Here is an 18,983-nt window from a genome sequence, read left to right as displayed (position 1 = left end):
CGGCTACTTAGGACCCTGGACCTTGGCCTGGCTCCACTGCGGGCGGTTTCCCAGCCAGGAGCTCAGCAGGGTGCCTGTCCCCAGGGAGCCCGGAGCTGGGTGAGTCTGGGGGCGCAGGGCCGCACCTGTGTCCGGCCGGTGGAAGAGGGCCCACGCGTGGTGACACACGGTTCTGTGCCTCCGGTGCCGCGCCCCTGACGAGCTCTCTCCCGCAGGGCGGATGGAGGGCTCCTGGTCCTGAGACCCCATGTGCGGCTGGCGGAAGTGGCCCTGGGACGGCGAGATGCCCTCGGAGCGCAGGGACGTCCTGGTGCTACTCCCCACGCAGGAACGGCTGCGGCTGGCTGTGGGGGTGAGCGCGGAGGAGGGCCGGGTGGGCGACAGCGGGGGGCAGCAGGGGCCACAGGGTGAGCCAGGCCATGTGTGAGGGGTGGCCGTGGGGACCACATGGGGCCAGTGTGCCGGCGGGCCTGCCCCCTGGGACCGCACTGTGTTCTAATCACACCACTGCCCCCCAGCTTAGAGAAACGGACGCTGGCTCTGGCCACCTTTACACAGTGTGTGTCCCTCTCGGTCTGCAGCCCCCGGCTGTGGCCCAGGCCAGACACAGTCCGCAGCGTCCGGCGCCTGCGTGGGCAGATTTTGTTCCGAGGGGCCCATCCCTTCTGGAGCCTCTTCCCATGACCCGGGCGGGGGTGGATCTGAGGGCAGCTGCGTCCTCGGCCTGGAATAAACACTAAAGCTGCTGAGGGAGCCAGATTCAGACCTGGCAGATGGGAGTCAGGCCGCCCACACCTTGTCTGCGGGTGACCGTGAGGTCCTGCCTGGAGGGGCGAGGCCGCGGGTCTGTCCTCCCAGGAAGGTGGCTCCCGCCTTCCCTGGGAAGGGCAGCCCTGAAGCGCTGGGCTGGGGGCAGCGGAGCAGGGGTTCGCTCGACAGTGTCCGTGAGAGACCCTGCTTGGCCTCTACCTGATGGCCACGTGACTCAGGTTGTCCTTTCAGGGGAGATGTGAGTTGTCGCTTAGGCGTCCATGGCTTCACTCCACACGCAGGATGACACGCAGGCGCAGGTACAGGACGGAGGCTCTCTTTAGGAAGCGTGTGACTCCTGCAAGCTCCCACCAGACAGTGAAGCTGTTTGAAGTCAGAGCCATTAGCTAAGAAGCTCGTCACCGAGGTGGCGTGTGCCCGGCTTTGAATGCCACCTCGTCTGTGAGGACCAGTGCAGCCCTGGGGACGAAGCTCGCCTCTACCGCCTTCCCCAGGCCCCCGGCCACCCCGGGACAGCGGCTGCCACGCAGACGTCTTCAGGGCGCCCCGCAGGCCCGCCCCGCCTGCCCCTCCCTCCCTGTGAAGGAGCGCCCAGAACGAGAGAGGGGCTGCGCGCGGGCCCCGCACAGGGACTCCCAGCCCCGCAGAGACCCTCCCCGACGGGACCTCCCGGGGAGCGGGGGTACGGTGAGCCGGGGAGGGGAGCCCCCGTCTCTGTACAGCAGCTGTAGGGGTGCGTGGGGCCTGGCCTGAGCACAAACACCCGCGGGGACACACCAGACGAGCCGGCCGTGCTGTGGGTCCGCTGCTGTGCCCCACGGCAACTCAGAGCCTGCACCGCGGGCTGCCTGCGCCCCAGCTCCGGCCCTCGGGACACGGGGCGTCTAGTGGGTCCGTGCAGGGCCAGGTCGCTTCCAGCCAGGATTTTGACGTCTTTCCACCTCATTCCAGTTGCCCGAGAGAAAGTGAAGTGGCCTGAGCCCTCCGGTGCCAGGCGGTCTCTGGAGCTCGGTTGTAGTGGCCCTTCCGGGCGTGTCTGAGCTGAGGTCGAGGTCTCTCTTCCCCATCGCGGCCCGGAGCAGCTCCTCCTGCGCTAACTGGTGCCCCCACGTGTCCGGCTCTGCCCCCTCCCTTAGCCCTCTCCACGCGCAGCCGGGGCCCTGCCCCCCGCTGGTCTGATCTCACAGACGGGAAACTGAGGCCCAGGGTTGGCGAGCACTTGGTGCCGAGCTGGGGCTGCAGCCCGGGCCGCCTGGTTCCAGAGCCCGTCTGCGTTCTCGCTGTAGGTGTAGCCCCCCGCCCGCAGGGGAGCAGAGCCAGGGGGGCAGGGCGCGGGTGCTCTGGAGCCCCAGGCCCCGTCTTGGAGGCACGCCGGGGAGGGGTCAGCCCTCCCATTTGGCCCGTGAAGGGAGTGTTCCTGATAGACGTTGCTGACTGTGAGAAATAAGTTCCTGTTTCTGCATCTCCTTTCTGGGAACGCGGGGTGCAGGGTGCGAGGGCGACGGAGAACTCGGGAAGCTAACGTCCACGTGGAAATGTCTATCTCATGTGTTCGGCCATCGCGGACGCTCGGGCTGTCTAGGGCCCAATCAGAGGAAGACGGAATCTCTGTGTCTGTCTTTCCTTCCTACTCTCACCTTGTCTGCCTGTCTTAGTTGAGTTGAGAGGCAACGGAAAGCACCCATAAAGTGGGCGGGCCCCTGGGGGAGGGCGTAACCTCACTGAAGGATGACTGCGGTTTGTGAAACGCGGCACTTGAAGTGGGAGGGGTCTGGCGAAGAGCGCTGGACCCTGCGGGGCTGGTTTGGGGCTGCCTTTGGGAGGGGGCGGAAGGGGTCTGAGATGCCCCACGGCTCCCGGGAATGTCTTGCCTGTGTCCTGGGAATTTCTCCTCTGCTCAGGGACACACTTCTGTACTGGAGTCAAGGTCCCCAAGCCTCGGCGTCCCCATCCAGCGATGAGATGCTGGAGCTGATCGATGGGCTTCCCGGGGGTTCGCTGTGTCCTTAGAGGTGCCTTATGCCACGGGGAGGGTGCAGCAAGGGGACCTGGGGCGGGGTGGGGGGAGGGGAGGTCCTGGGGCATTGGCCCTGCCCTGTGGGAGCCTGGTTCCTGGGTGAAATTCACGGGAAGGTCTTCCTGAAGGACCGTGCAGCCGGAGCAGAGCTGAACCCTCTAGAAGGAGACGTGGATCCTGGCTGCGACGGGGCCCACGGAGCCAGCCTCCAGTGCCCGTGGCCTCGCCCTCCTGGCCCTGCCACGCGGAGCCCAGAGGAAGTTACTTCTGGGGTGTGCGCACTGGGCTAGCAGTGAGGGAGGAGCCCGTATTTAACTGTACCGCGTGCGGCTTCACACCAAGCATTAGGAAGCCATGGGCTGGGAAGCCTTGCTGCGAATACGCGTCACCGTCATCGCGGGCGGAGGGATTGTCCCTCACCAGATCAGACGGACGATGACAAGGCCGGCCTCCCGGGCACTGACCACTAAGAAGTGGGACTCCCCGAGTCACAGGAGCTCCGCCCGTCCCCAGGAAGCCTGCGACCAGCGTCCTCAGGCTGCCCGGCCGTCGCACTCCAGCCCCTCAGCTGCCCCCGGTAAATGGGTCTCCGTTCGGTGAACCCGAGCCTCCACCAGCCGGCCTCACACACACGGACACGGGCGCCAGACGGCAACGTAGGTCTGTGGGGACCAATCACCGGCCCAGGAAGCACAGAGGACAGAGGACCAGACCCACCAGGGAGCTGTGTCGGCCACGGGATAAAGGGCCTGTGTGCCCAACGAATCAACGGCGGGGAAGGTCCCGGGGTGGGGCCTTCCCTGAGTCTGGATTCAAATCAACAAAGCACGAAAACGCTGACGTTTGTGAGACAACCGGAAATTTGAACGTGTGGGATGGCTGATATGAAGATGTTGTTAACGCTTTAGGTGTCATGAAGCATTTGTGGATAATGGAAAGCCGACTGGCTAATAGTTGTGGTGAGGGCGAGAGCCCGCCCTTCCGTGTACACACACCGATGCGAGAGAGACCTCACTCGTGCAGGCGTGGACGCACACCCAGGACTGGGGCCGCGTGGGAGCGGGGAGGGGCGGGGAGGTGACGGCGCTGGGGCTCGGCCTGGGCCCTGCAGCCCGGCAGGAGGTTCCTGTGGGGCAGGACGGCTGCTGTGGCAGAACTGGGCCGTGGGGAGACATGGGCCTCCCCTGCAGCACACGCCCCTTTCAGGAGTGCCCAGACGCCAGCCCCGCTTTCAGGAGTCGCCTAGCGATGCTGGCTTCGAGTGAGGAGAGAGCCCAGTGGGGTTCCTGGGGACACGGAGCCTCCCACACCCCGTCCTTGGAGGGAGCAGCCTCCTGTCCTGGGGTCGGACACGCCGCCCCTGCCCTCGTGAGGGTCTCACCCTCTCACAGGCGGCCTGCTGTGTTGGGGGGACTTCTAGCCGTCAGCCTGGGGAGTGACCAGGGACCCCGAGCCCTGACCCTGCTGAGCGGGAAGCCCGCTGAGCCAGACCCCCTGCCCACCAGCCCGGCTCGGTGGACCCTCCTCTGGACTCCCTCCTCTTCCAGAGGTCGCCCTGCTCAGCGCCCTGAGCACCTCTGATCTCTATCGCAGGTGCAGGCTGCCGGGCACGAGCTCTTCCAGCAGGTGTGCGACCTGGCCGGCATCAGAGAAGCCCACTTCTTTGGCCTCAGTGTGATAAGAAGTAAGCAAGCGTCGCCCGACGACCCTGGGCCCCCCGGGCCCCTCCCAGGGCAGGGAGGGCGGGTGCTTGGGGCTGAGTCTGAAGGAGACCCCAGGCCTCCGCCTGGTGCCGCCTGGTGCCCACGTGTTCCGAGGGCACCAGGGTGTCTGGGCGATTCCCCCTCGCTGCACCGGAGCACAGGCGCGTGCACTCATGCTCACACATGCAGATATTTACATAGTTGCACATTCACACACATGCACACTCAGGCACACACATACATGTTCAAGTATTCACGCGCACACAAAGTACACAAACACACATAACCACACTCGTGCACACTGTCTCACATATTTACACACTTAACACATTCACACGTGCGCACTTACATACTCACACACGTGCTGACACACTCATACCCTCACATACTTATTCACACTTATAGGCACACACTCACACGTATTTACATGCTGTCACACGGGTGCACACATGCACACACACACATATACACTTGCACACTTCCCTCCTCTGGAGAGAAAAGGTGAGCAGGCTGGAAGCTTGCTTTCTGGAAGCCCTGGGCTCTGCTGGTGTGCAGGGCCCAGTTCAGAGCCGGGGGTCAGATGGAGCTTCCGTGGACCCCTGGTGTGAGGAGGGGCAGTGCTGGCAGACGAGGTGGGGCGGCCGCCTTGTCCCCCCGTCCCAGGCTCCCTCCAGGCCCCCAGGCTGAGTGGACGAGCACAGGGCAGAGCAGGGGAGCTTGATCCTCCTCCTGGATCCCGCAGCCTGTGCACCCCAGGCAGGCGTCCAGGTGGGGGCCGAGTGAGATGGGGAGACCCCATGGGGACATGGGCTCTGAGGACCTGGCCTCTCCCTCGGCGGTCCGTGCAGCGTGTCCTGCAGACTCGTGAGCATTTCTCCGAGGGAAACAATCCTGCGGTGGCCCCCACGTGGTGACCCAGGCCTTCGTCCCACGTGGGCTCCCTCGGCCCCAGCCGCAGAGAAGATTCCGTGCTTGGGCCGCCTGACCTCTCCGGGCCCCGAGCACAGCGGTGGAGGCCCCAGGCTTGTCACTGGTGCGACTCCCGTCTCCGCCAGGCTCTCTTTGGAGCTTGTAATTTCGTCTCAGCGTGACTGAGAGCCGAGCCCTGGGACTTCTGGTGGCCAAGTGCCTAGGGACTTGGGGGGCGGGTGGGGGGCGCGGACGAAGCAGGGAAGAGAAGGAGGATGAGGTGGGGTCACTGGTCAAGGTCCCCATGGGAATTCCTGCCCTTAGACCTGGCCATGCGCCCCCTGGCGTGGACTTGGGGTGTCCCGTGTGGGACCCCCAGGCTGGCCCGGGGGAGGTGGTAGAGCTCAGGACAACCGCCTTTTCTCCTGTCAGGAAATCGCTCCCCAGTTCCGGGTCCCGGACAGAATCGGGGACATCGGTGAGACGGTGCTGCAGGCAAGGGGCCCGGCGCCCAGCATGGGGTTCATGTCCTGGAGTAGCAGCTTTGGGTTAAATTTTAATATTAGTGGACTTTTCCCGGTTTGCAGGGAAAGCTCAGTTAATGGGTAGCTTTGCCCCAGTTTACGCTTCCGTCCAGAATCGCCGTCTTAGCCGTTGGCCGCCGCCGCCTTGTGCCTGGCCCTCGCAGACAGCCAGTCAGGACGCGATGCCTGGCCCTCGCAGACAGCCAGTCAGGACGCGAGCGTTTCTAAGAAGCTTGGTTTGTTTGGGGGAGGGGAGGGTTGCCAGTGCCCATTCCTCAACAAGTCTGTCGTCTTGTTCTAGAAGTTTCCCGCTTCATGGAAATGAAGTCCCCATCGTTCCAGAGAGGGTCCTGGTGGGCCTGGTGAAGGCTGAGCGGGGGGCTGGGGTAGGTGGCGGGACCGCTCACTTCGCGGCACAGGCCTCGTGGCGTAGGACCGGGCACACGCGGGCAGTAAAGCAGAGAGAGGGCACGCACACGCGTGGTGACTTCGTGCGGGGACTCGTTGAGACCCGGAGCCCTGGGGGGAGGGGGTCACAGGCTCTGGGGGGCCCCGACCCCTGGGACGCGGTGGTTGGGTTCAGGGGTACCTCTTCCTCCTGAGCTTTGTCACTTGGGAGCCCGGGCCTCTGGAGCATCTGGAGGTGGCTTAGCTGAGGGCGTGTGCCACTCCGGGCCTCTCTGGTCCAGGACAGCCGCCAGCTCTTGGGTCCCCGCGCCAGGGCGTGAGGTGCAGTGCCGCCACCACCTGACCCTCCGAGGCCCCGCTGGGGTCTGGGTGTGGGACGTGCAGGCGGGCTCAGACTCAGTGGGTGGGCACGTTGGGGGCTCCAGACGCGGAGTGAGGATGGACCTGAAGCCCGGCCACCGGCAGTAAAGCAATCGAGGGACGTCGGGAGAGGGGTGGCGGGCTGGCCGCCGGAGCAAGGAGGTCTCAGAGGGAGAAGCAGGAGGCCAGTGGCATTCACAGGCCCACCCCAGTCTCCCTCTGCCCAGGACGGCGGGCCGCGCAGCCAGCCCCCCGTCCGGCAGGTAGCCCTGCAGGATAGAAGAGAGACGCAATGCTCATTTTACTGAAACAGTACTTTGAGGATTTTCCGACATCCCTGGAAGTAGAGACAACAGCAGCAGTTGCCAACCTTTTGCCAAACCTGCTCCATTGAACCCGGAATGTTCTGCTGATTATTTAAAATAAATCCCAGGCTTCGTGATATTCCATCCCTAAATACTCTTTACGCATCTCTTGAAAGAGAATATTTTCTTAAATAGCCACAATGCCATTTGTACACCCAACAGAATTAACAATTTCTTGATATTATTATTTTATTTTTTTTATTTATTTTTATTTTTTTTTGCGGTACGCGGGCCTCTCACTGCTGTGGCCTCTCCCGTTGCGGAGCACAGGCTCCGGACGCACAGGCTCAGCGGCCATGGCTCACGGGCCCAGCCGCTCCGCGGCATGTGGGATCCTCCCGGACCAGGGCACGAACCCGCATCCCCTGCGTCGGCAGGCGGACTCTCAACCACTGCGCCACCAGGGAAGCCCCTCTTGATATTATTTAATATTCGCTTGATATTTAAATTTCCCAGTTGTTTCAGAAATGTCTGTTTATAGCTGCTTTGTAAGAATAAGGACCCAAATAGCATCCCCGCGTTGTGTTTTGTCACCTGGTCCCTAAACCTCTTAGGATCAGAACCAGCCTCTGCGCAGCCTGCACGGCCTCAGGTAACAGAGGCCTCAGACCAGGTGGCGTAAACGACAGAAACCTGTTTTCTCGCAGTCCGGAGGCTAGAGGTCTGAGATCCCAGGGTCAGTGGGGCCGTTCCTCCTGAGGCCTCTCCCCTCGGCGTGTACTTGGCCATCTTCTCCCCTTGAACTCACGTGGCCAGCCCTCTGTGCAGATCTGTGTCTGAGCGCCTCTTGTTATGTGGACCCCAGTCCCGCCGGATCAGGATCCACCCTAATGACCTCATTTTAACTTAAGCACCTCTTAGAAGGCCCAGCTCTAAATACAGTCACGTTGTGAGGCCCTGGGGGTTTGGGCTCCAACATAAGAATTTGGGGACACATGCGGCTTCTGACACCCCTCCCCTTTTTCACGCCAGTGGCTCGCTGAGGCCGGTGCGTCCACTGTCCCACTGGCAGCCCCACACTCTAGGACCCCGTTTCCTCCCAGCATCACCTAAATTGGCTCTCACCCCACACTTCCCTGTCCCGGAAGTTGGCGGGACCGCCCAGTCACTCCACTCAGCCTTCTGGGTGGGACAGCATCACACGTACTGCAGGGCTGGCCCTGGGCGGGTCCGTCACCGGACGCCACGTCTGGGCCCTACTTCTAGTGGTGCGAGATTGGCCCATGGGTTCAGGTGGGCAGTGCTGGAAGCCCACGTCCAGCGGGTGGGCTGCAGCTGGGGGGCTAGTGGGCGACTTTGAGAGCACATTCGATCCGTTTCTAGCGCCTTTGTCGTCTAGGTTAGTGATGCTGTCGGGACTTTTCTTCTGGAGCTTGAACTTAAGCTGAAGGTGGTTTGTTTCTTTCTGTTCTTTATCATGAACTTGGCGGGGAGCTTGGAAGGAGCAGGCAAGTGATTTGGATAATCACATGCGGAAAAGGACCCTCGCAGCCCTTGCAAGTGGGGCTTGGCTTTTCACACCTGTTCCCACGTGCAGGCTCCTTCGACAGAACCCCGATCCTTTAACAGCGCCGCCAAGGTCAGACGGCACGCGATGGCTAAGCCTGTGGGCTCCAACCACCCTGGGGGAGCCTCCCAGACACAGAGGATGGTCTAGATGAATGAAAAGCAGTGCTTGCTCAGAGCAGAGGTGGGCACGCTTCCTGTACAGGGCCAGGTAGCGAGTGTCTCTGGCTTTGGAGCACGAACGCAGCTACAGACATTATGCAGCAGAGGAGCCCGGCTGTGCTCTGCTTGGCCCAGGGCCCTCCTTTGCTGACCCCGGGCTTCGAGGGTCCTTGGCCTGGGGACCCCTACCAGGGTTTTATTAGCCGTGTGACTGGCGTGCTTCCAAGCCTCTACAAGGCCCGGTTTCCTCCTCTGCAAAGTGAGCAGAGATAACAGCCGAGGTGTTGAGGATGCGGGGGTTGGCTCAGGGTCCCAAGCCCAGAGCCTGCACGCGGCAGGCACACCCCCTCCTGAGGCGGGGGCTGCTGAGTGGTGTGGCGGGCCCCGCCCTGGTCCCCTGGCACCGCCCCGTCTATACCCCGGAAGGCTGCCTCGTAGAGCTGGGAGGGGTCAGGCTGTCCTGCTGTCCTCAGAGAGGGGCCTGCAGGTGGCGCAGTCGAGGCCCTGAGAGTCACGGGTTCTGGAGCTGAGCCTGACAGTAACGGAGGGAGGCCGGCCCGCCCCACGCTCCTCTCTAGAATAATCTCATTTTTCTCCAGCTCACAAAGGAAACACGTGGTCGTAATAGTCCAAAAACACAGAGCGTAGAATTTGGAAAGAAGGGTCCCATGACCATTCCCAGCATTACCACGTTAATGTGACTTGACTTGAAGTTGGGGAGCTTGGTCCCAGGTTTACAGGCCTTTCCAGTTTCGAAGGACTCGGTCTACAGCTGGGAGAGGGGCTGTTGGGAGGAAGACCCTTCCGGACGGTCACGCTCCCGGCAAGGACCAGCTCCAGTGCCGTCGCGCTGTCAGTGTCTAAAGATTCCGCACTTTGGAAAACCACCCGGTAAAGCCTGGACGTCAGGAGACACGCTCCTCAGCCTGCCACCCCAAGGAGGCCACCGCGTGTGACTGCTCGCACACGGGCCCCTCCCAGCACGCTCTGCTCCAGGCCCTGCTTCTCTCTGTAGACAGCGAGCACGTCTTCATGGATCTGGAGCAGAAGCTCAGCAAATACTTCTCAAAGGACTGGAAGAGAGAAAGGCATAGAGTGAGCTAAACTGCCAGGCGGGGGAGGGCAGGGTGGAGGGGCCCGGGAGGCCCAGCTGCTGGCCCCCGCCCCAGGTCCCGGCGCGGAGTCTGCCGGGCGCAGGGAAGCCAGCCCTGTGGGTGCAGGTGCAACGCCCTCCAGTGTTCTGGACATTTGCCCCGCAGTACAGACCTGAGCTGTGGCCTCTGGCTGGGTCTGAAGCGATGCAGATGGTGCTCCCTCCTGAGCACCAGCCGGGGTCAGGCCCCTCCCCCCAGGTCTCAGCACCGCCTTCTCTCACCCTTCCAGCCCCAGGGAAGCGGCAGGCCCGGGGCCCCCTTCGTGGCCTTCCTCAGGGTGCAGTACTACGTGGAAAACGGAAGGCTTATCAGGTAAAGTCGCTCGCTGGTTCTCTGGCACGTTCCCAGAAGGGTGACCACCTGTCAGGATGCGGTATCGCTGTTGCTTGGGGGGCAGAGGCGCAGCCATTCTTTTTAATTAACCAACATGTAAAGACTAGGGCAGAAACAAGAGTGTTTCGAACACAGGTATTTTATGCCCTAGGGTGGGGTTTCCCAGGTGTGTGCTGGAGGGTCTGCGGATTCCTCTGTAAGCGGGGCCTCCTCCTGCTCTGGTCTGCGCGCCCAGCTGCTGGTGCCCGTCCGGGTGGGAAAGGGCCCCAGGCTGGCACACCTGCAGGGCCTCCTTCTGAGTTCCTGGGCCTACTTTCCCGAGAGAACCCCACCAGAGCATGTGGGAAAATACAGATGCTGGGGCGCCCCCAGAGCGGGGGCGGGTAAGCGGGGCCCGTGTCCCAGGAGCCCCCTGAGCAGGTGCAAGTGGGCCGGGGTCCCCACAAGCCTCCCCAGGCAGAGAGCTGGTGGGGGGGAAGGTTCTGGAAAAGTCTCGGAGGGGCGAACAGGCAGGTTGCGGGCAGGGAGCGTGGCTGCCCCGTGCTGTGGGGCCAGTCGCTGGTGGTAGTGTTAGAAGATCTGAACCTGTTCTTCCCAGGGGCGCTGCCCCCCGTGTGTGTTGGGAAACTAGCAGAAGAAAGGGGCCTGTCTCTTAGGAGGCAGCTGTAAGCCAGGTCGGCCAGTCCTGGGTCCCAGGAGCCCTGCCCAAAGTCAGGCTCACCTGGCTTCTCAGCAGCAGGGGGCGGCAGCACGTCCACCTGTACCTCCCCCGCTTCGGGGCCCTGAGGGTCCTGGGGCCCTGGGGCAACGAGACGGGGCGTGGCGGGCGGGGGGCGGCGACTGGCGGGGTGGGAGGCCGCAGGCTGCAGGGGGACGGCGCTCCCAAGCCCGCTCGCCCGCCAGCGACAGGACGGCCAGGCACCTGTACTACTGCCACCTGAAGGAGCGGGTGCTGCGGTCCCAGTGCGCCCACCGGGAGGAGGCCTACTTTCTGCTGGCTGCCTACGGGCTGCAGGCCGACCTGGGCAATTTCCGCGAGCCAGCACACTCGGGCCGCTACTTTGAGCCGCAGGCCTACTTCCCGCAGTGGGTGAGGCCCCTCTCTCCATCCTGGCCGCCACCCCCAGGGGCGGGGGGAGACCCCGGGCTGGAGGGGGAGCAGGCTGGACAGATGGCTGGCGGCTCCCTCCTCAGATCATCACCAAGAGGGGCAGCGCCTACATCCTCAGGCACGCGCCCACCCTGCACCGTGAGCAGGGGGGCCTGAGCCCCAAGGAGGCCGTGCTGCGCTTCATCCGGGAGGCCTGCCGGCTGGAGGACGTGCCCGTCCATTTCTTCAGGCTGTACAAGGTCCAGCTGCGGGGACGCCGGGTGGGGGAGGGCGGCTCAGGCCTGGGACGCACCTCCCCAAGGGTCCACAGGGCGGCCGGGACCCCGACCCAGGACAGGAGGGACAGAGTCCCCACGGCTGTCCTAGGGCCGGGACCCCCAGCCAGCATCAGAGGGGAAATGGGAGGAGGCCCGGGGACCCCACCTCAGCCCTCAGGCACCCCTGGTCCACCAGCGAGGGTCTGCGAGGGGGGCCACAACCCCAGGCCAGGGGCTCTAGACCTTGCCAACGTCTGTGTCCTCTTAGGATAAGAAGGAGGACCGACCTACCATTGTCCTGGGACTGACCCTCAGAGGGGTGCAGGTCTATCAGGTGACCGGCAGGGGCCCTCCTCCCCCTCCCCTCCCCTCCCCTCCCCCTCCCCTCCCCCTCCCCTCCCCTCCCCCTCCCCCTCCCCCTCCCCTCCCCTCCCCTCCTCCCCTCCCCCTCCCCTCCCCTCCTCCCCTCCCCCTCCCCTCCTCCCCTCCCCCTCCTCCCCTCCCCTCCCCTCCCTCCCCTCCCCTCCCCCCCCTCCCCTCCCCTCCCCTCCCCCTCCCCTCCCCCTCCTCCCCTCCCCCTCCCCTCCCCATCCCCTCCCCATCCCCCTCCTCTTTCTCCTTAATGGCCCCTCCCCTCCCCCACGGGGGCTGGGCTTGCTGCTTCCCTCTGGCTGGCCCTGTGCACGCGGCCCTGCTGTCTTGCAGGAGGTGAACCGCGCTCCGCAGCTGCTCTACGACTTCCCCTGGCGCCACATCGGGAAGCTGGCCTTTCTGGTGCGTGTCTGATGGGGTCGGGGCTGGGGTCGGGGGTGTCTTAGCCCCCAGGAGCCCAGAGGAGCCTGGCAGACGCTTGTCCTTCAGGACGTTGACCAGGCATGTCATGGCCCACGAGGTGCAGGCACAGCCCGAGGCCTGGGGAGTGTCCCGCGTGGAGACGGCCCCACCCCCTGGAAGTGCCCTTCTGCCGGGCTGGGTGTCCTGGCTCTCGTCACCAGGAGGACTTCTGGCTCCTGGGTGGGGACAATAAAGGGGGGCCGAGGAGGAGGCCGCAGACGCGCTCCATCCAGACACCCTGGGCCGGGCCTGGCGCTGGGCGGGTGGCAGGGACGGTGGGTCCTGGGTGCAGGCTGAACTCGAGGGCCCAACACGGCCGTGGGCCCACAGGGTCCACCTCCCCCGGCCCAGCGCGGTGGGCGCCGGGTTACAGCTGCCCTGAGGCCCCTCCCCCACCCGCACCCCCAGGAGAAATCTGGTGGCAGGACAGAAACAGGGGAGCCCCCAGCAGAGGGCCTGGCTGATGCCGTCCTCTGGCTTTCTTGGTATGTCACATCGCGTCTCTTCTCTGCTCAGGGCAAGAGGTTTGAGCTCTGGCCGGACGGGCTGCCCGCGGCCCGGAAGCTGGTGTACCGCACGGGCTGTTCCTGGCGCTCCCGCCACCTGCTGCACCTGCTCAGTAGCAGCCACCAGCTGCACCTGACCCTGCAGCCCGCGCTGCAGCGGCTGCGGCAGCTGGAGGAGGCCCAAGGTGGGGCCGTCCCCTCCGCGCCCACCCCTCCTCTGCGGTCTAGGTCGGACGCTGGGCGCGGCAGCCCGCGTCGCACCCTGTTTTCCCAGAGGGGGGCTTGGCAAGGGGGTGGTGGAGACCCCACTCCTCCAGCTCTCCTGGGGCCTGATTCTAAAGATGGGGGCCGGGGGGAAGCGAGCCAAGGGCTGCAGTAACCCCCACGCGGTTCCTGGAGGCCCTGGCGATGCACGCGTGTGTGTGAGCGTGGAGTGCCTGTGTGCACATGTGTGCACACCTGCTTGCGGGGGCTGCTTGGGGCCTCTCGCCCTGAGACCTGGGAGCCCTAGGGCCGTGAGCACACGGGCAAGTATTAGGAGCTTACCGGCTGCCTGGGCTGTGACAGCGGACACTCGGGGCCCTGACCTCTGGGTGGCAGTTCCCTCCCCCGACTCTGCATCTTCCTGGGCCTGGCGGTGGGCTGCACCCCTGGGCCTCTGTCGGCCACCTGCGGCTCCGTCTCCAGCGCTCCTCCCCCTCCCCCCGCACAGAGAAGAAGTGCTACCGGGAGTCCTGCGTCAGCGACGTGCTAGAGCTGGACCTGGACCTGGACCTGGCCAGCAGGGCGTCCCCCGGCTCCCCTGGCAGCGGGGACAATAGGGACGGAGGCTGGCGTCCGCCGCACCGCCTCTCGCTCCTCTCGTCTGGCAGCCACTGCAGCTCCCGCTCGTCGGGCATCGAGGCCGACTCCCAGCTGGCGGAGCCCGTGGAGCCCGGGGAGATGTCGGTGGATGAGCCCATCGTCGGGGCTGCCGCGCTCCACGGGGAGGAGCCGCCCAGCAGCTCCAGGACCAGCCAGAGCAGCCGTGGCACAGTTGATGGTGGCAGAGGTGGGCCTGAGGGCGACACCCGGGACCAGGGGGAAGGTGAGTGTGTTGCTTGGCTAGATGCCGGCTGGGTCATCGCTGTGGGTGCCGGGAGAGGCTGGGGTGCTCGTCACCCTGATTCTGGGGACCTTGTTACACAGGGGCCCCTCCACCACAGGGCCTGGGAGCAGAGAAGGGAGGACAGGGCCCTCCCTGCAAGACGCGGTGGGTGGTGGTCCTTCAATCCCCCTGCAGCTGGTAACTCCTAGGGAGCCTGGCCTGGCCAGCGTCCCTCATGTAAGATCCCATCGGAAAGCATTCAGCCACGTTTCTCTCTTGCTACCCACGGGGTCAGTAGAAGTCACATGACAGTCGGCCACTTATGAGCCATTCTAGGACCAAGCACCCACCCGGCTTAGCAAGAGCTCCTTGTCCCCAGGGATGCCTCTGCAGTAGGTCTGGGAGTGGGGGCCCTGAAGTGGTTCCTTGTCACCCCAGGAAGGTTACGCAGGCTCTGCTATTCCCTGAGCACCTGCAGCGTCTTTGAGAGTGGATGCAATGGGTAATCGTGGGGACCAGCCTCAGGGCCTGGCCACCCAGGTCCACCTAGAGTCACCCAAGGTTATGCAGGGACACCCAGCATCACCCACGTCCACCCAGAGTCATTCAGGGTCACCTAAGGTCACCCAGAGTCATTCAGGGTCACCCAGTGCTACCCAGGGTCACCTAGAGTCACCCAAGATCACCTAGGGCCAATCAGAGTCATTCAGGGTCACCTAAGGTCACCCAGAATCATTCAGGATCACCCAGTGCTACCCAGGGTCGCCTAGAGTCACCCAAGATCACCTAGGGCCAACCAGAGTCATTCAGGGTTACCCAAGGTCAGCCAAGATCACACAGTGTCAGGTGGTTTTGGTCAACCTGCCGTGTCCACCTTTACATTCTGAGCGATAAAGGACAGATCGGTCTCCAGCTCTGAGGTTTTGCCCAAGTGTGTGGTCTGCAATCTGGAATGAGCAATAATAATGATAAGATGCTGTTTGCCCAGTAAGCACCTGCTTTGATTAGACATCAGAGCACTTGGACAACTAAAGCAGCCCAGTGCGGAAGGACAGGGCAGTGTGAGCTGGGGGGGGGGGGGGGCAGGGAGTGGGTGGGGTCCTGGGGGACCATGCAGGGAGAAGGCTGGGATAGGCGGAGACCACCTAAGGGGAGGAGCCCAGGTCGCCCACAGAAACCATCGCTCCTCGAAAGGGCTCCGACACCTCACGTGGAGAAGACACGTGATACTCTGGGGTTCCAGATGACCTGCAGGGAGGAGGCCAAGGTCACAGCCCACCTCTCTGTGACCCCGAGGCCTGAGAGGAGGGGTGCGGGAACCATAGAGGCACCCAGTCTCATCTCAGAGTTTGGGGCCCTGGGGTGGGCTGCCCTCTGCAGGGAGCAGGCGGGTGTCCCCGGGCCCTGCTCACGTGCCCTCGTCCTCCTCGCAGCCTCTCCCCAGCAGCCCTTGGCCGCGGTGCGGGTCACACTGGTGAGCACGACGGGCCCGAGCGCTGAGGCCCTGCACCAGGTAGGTCCCCACGTGGGCCAGGCGGCCTCTCCCTGTTCTGCATCGCGCCTCGTCAGGTCAGGGGCCCTAGGCCCGCCCGAGGGTCCCCGGGAGACTCGTCGGGCAGTGGGGGACCGGTGAGGCTTTAGGGAGCGAGGCGGGTCGGGAGCTGGGTCCTCTGCGTCTGAGAGCTGAGAGTTCGGCCTGCCGTGTGGTGCGGCCCCCGGCCCCGCCCCCTTCCCAGGCGGTGGGCGGTGTGAACAAGGCCCGCACAGCTCGGGCCCCAGGAGTGCGGGGCTCTGGGGGGCTGCGCCCCGGCCCCCAGGAGCAGGAGGGGGGCCAAAGCCAGTGGCCCTGGGAGGTGAGGCAGAGGAAGCGGGGGCTGGAGGCGCCGGGCCTTGCTTAGGGCAGACCTGGGGGAGCCCCAGTGGGCGGGTGGTGACCCTGGAAAGAGAGTGAATGTTAGGGTGCGATTTGACTCAGAGGGAGGCGGGCGGGCGGGGGCCCGGCAGGAGGTGGGAGTTCCGCGGGGGCGGGGGCGGGAGGGGGAGAGAATGGAGGGGAGGGTGAGGCGGCTGCAGGACGGCCTCCTGGTCTCTCCCTGCAGGTGCCGGAGGCCCGGGCGGCAGCCGACCCCGCGGCCCCGCGCAGCCGCAGCGTGGACGACGCGCGCCCCGCCCCGCGTCCCGCCCCGCGCCCCGCCCCGCGCAGCTGCCCCCTCCGCCGCGCGCTGGACCCCGGGCCGAGGAGGTCCGTGAACTCCCGCTCCCTGGACCTGCTCGGAGAAGACCACCACCCTGAGGAGTTTGTGGTGTAGACGCCTCGGGGCTCCGCTTCACCCCCGCAGGGCCCCGTCCGCGCCGCACGGCTCCGCCCACTTGGGACTCTGTCCCTGCAGCGCCGCTCCATCCACGCGGGGCTCCGTCCATCTCTCCATCCACGTCTCGCCGGCCCTCTCTGCCCTGGAGGCTCCCACCTACCACCGCCAGGCTGAACGGGGCCTCTGGCACCGCCCCTTTTACCTGGCGGCTTTGCACCTTCACCTGTCTGAGGGGTGGAGCCAGCTCTGTCAGGCCTGGAGGTGCCGACGAGGTCTCACTTTCCCTGCTGCTCGGACTATGGCCGGTCCGAGCATCTTCCGAGGTCCGCGGCTCCAGTCTCTGCGCAGTGGCGCGTGGGCCGCGCTGCCTCTAACGCTCGAGGGAAGGTGTCTCAGCTCAGGGGTCCCCAACCGCCTGGCCGCGGCCTGTTTGGGGCCGGGCCGCACAGCATGCCCTCCGGAGCTCGCATTACCGCCTGAACCATCATTCCCCCCACCCCCACCCGCCACCCCGCCTGTGGAAAGATTGTCTTCCACCAAACCGGTCCCTCATGCCAAAAAGTTTGGGAACCAATGTCCTAGCTGCTCTCGGACATTGGAGAGACCTCTGGGGTTCCCCTGCCACCAACTCCTCGATAGATGGTGAGACCAAGAACAGCAAGCTTCCCGGGAGTCCTTGAGGTCACGGTCACCGTCGTTGTCACTGCACTGGCCACAGGTTCCCCAGACCACCCTCTCTGCAGCCCCTGCTGTTCACAGCCCTGGGCCCACTGGACAGAGGTGCCTCTGTGAGCCGTGGGCCCAGCTGCGTCACCCCAGACCCTCAGCAGAGCCCACCTTGTCCGCCGTGTGTACACAGAGGCACCGGGCCTGGAACCGCACAGCCACGTGGACACTGGTCCTGTGGAGCTGGTGGCAGGAAGTGGGAGGGGCAGGCTAAGGAGGAAGCCGTGATCTACTCTCACTCACAGAAGGAAGGCTCCAGAAGAAAGCCCGCCAGCGCAGAGCCTGAGTTTTCTCCTTCCCATCACAAGTCAGGCTCTGAAGGTGGTCCTTCCCCACCTCCTGCCCCAGTATCCACCCAGCCCGGAGGGCGTCTGGGCACCAGGGAGCCGTGGCATCTAGTCAGCACTGGTCACCCCCCGCCCACCGGCCATTCATTGCCCCTTCCCCTCCCCGAGTCAGAAGACTGGATGGGAGGTGGGGACAGGGATGGGTCCGGACCGCCAACACCCCTCGTCTGGGGCAGGAGACCCCTTCCGAGCTTCGCCACCTCTCCAGCTGGCGGCTCCACAGGTGGCTGAATGGCTGAGTGGAGTTTCACAGCGATTTCTGGAAAAGCATATTGAGGGACTTTGACCTTCGCTGGGGGCCGTACTGGCCGGTGATTAAGAGGCCAGTGAGCAGGCCGAGTGTCCCACTTGGGGCTGGACCCGCCGGGGTCGGGGCGCCCGGAGGGTGGGCTGTAGTTAACGCTGTGCTTTCCCGTCCAAGTCAGGGCAGCTGCCCCAGGGCTGAGACATGGCCCCCACCGCCTCCAGGGCCCTAAGTGCAGGGGGCCTTCTCGAACCGTCCACCTCATGGACAGTGCAGAGTGGCTGCGCTGAGCCCAGACGGCAGAGGGAGCTGGCCTCAGGCTGGCGCTCTGTGTCCCCAGAGGGAAAAGCAGGGCTGGTGCCGTGTCTCACCTATCTCCTGACCCCAGCTGGGCCCTGCATTCCTTGCTCTGGAACAGGTGGGACTCCACGGGTAACACCACCCTCCCAGCCTGAGGCTGGTGACAGGCACGTGGCGTGGTATGGCTTAATTCACCTGTGCGTCCCTCTGGCCCTCCCCCCCCTTGCACACCTGCTGCTCTCTGTCTGGATGCACTGACCCGTGTGTCACTGTCAGATAGTCCCAGACGCTGTGCCCGAGACACCATCGTCCCCTCCCTGTTCTGCTCACTCCTTGAGGACCCCACAAGGGCCGTGTTTTGGGGACGGGGTGGAGCCTGAGCCCAGGGGGCGGGCTCTGCAGCCTGGCCTTAACCCGGCCTCTTGGTCCTTACTGTGAAAGGAAATCGCGCTCGTGCTCACACCGCGCATGTGTAATGAAGAGCTGCACACACGTCCGTGTGTCTGCACCTGGGCAGCCTGCGCCGGGGGCGGGGCGCCGGGAGGCTGGGCGGAGCGGCCACACGAGTACTAGATTCTCGCCGTGAGGGTTCCTGGACACCGAGAGCTTCACCTCGTGAAGAACCACGGTGTCCTAGCGCTGCGTGGACGGAGGAGCTTGGAGGGGAGACCAGCCCCCGCCCTTGGAGTTCATATTTGTCTAAGTCGTTTTTTAAAGAAGCATGGTGGGGGCGGCTGAAGGGCGGTGCTGCCGTGGGGCACGGGCCGGCAGGGTGGCCAGGGGTCGGTCGAGGTGGCCTCATCTGCTCAGTCTTTCCCTCATTAAGCAGACGTCACTGAGTCAGGTCACGTGCCAGCACGGGGTGGACGCCAGACGGGGGCAGCACCCCCCAGCACGGAGCGCGGTGAGGGCCAGGGTCGGCCGTGGCAGTGCTGGACCTCCCGGGCCGCCCTTCAGAGTCCCCTGTGCAGGAGGTGCCCACATGCCCAGCTGGGCCTCCCCGAAACAGGGCTCGCGAGGACTCCTAGCCTGTGGCCACAAGAGCAG

At 64.7% G+C, this 18,983-nt stretch overlaps 1 protein-coding gene across 1 annotated transcript; it reads left to right on the top strand.

Annotated features, from left to right (window-relative positions):
* Positions 1-16,316, top strand: FRMD1 (FERM domain containing 1; the record flags this gene model as incomplete). The annotated part of the gene is made up of 15 exons (XM_082668725.1): positions 1-99; positions 216-352; positions 4,382-4,472; positions 9,741-9,820; positions 10,109-10,191; positions 11,116-11,302; positions 11,407-11,562; positions 11,849-11,914; positions 12,286-12,354; positions 12,931-13,105; positions 13,633-14,007; positions 15,441-15,520; positions 15,577-15,636; positions 15,744-15,860; positions 16,107-16,316. The coding sequence occupies exons 2-15, from the start codon at positions 248-250 to the stop codon at positions 16,314-16,316; spliced, it is 1,854 nt and encodes a 617-aa protein (XP_082524851.1). The 5' UTR covers positions 1-99; positions 216-247.
* Between the last annotated feature and the right edge of the window lie 2,667 nt (positions 16,317-18,983).

Source organism: Grampus griseus (assembly GCF_964374135.1).
Source record: "Grampus griseus genome assembly, chromosome: 13".
Taxonomy (NCBI): Eukaryota; Metazoa; Chordata; class Mammalia; order Artiodactyla; family Delphinidae; genus Grampus; species Grampus griseus.
This window is presented reverse-complemented; position numbering and strand designations above follow the sequence as displayed.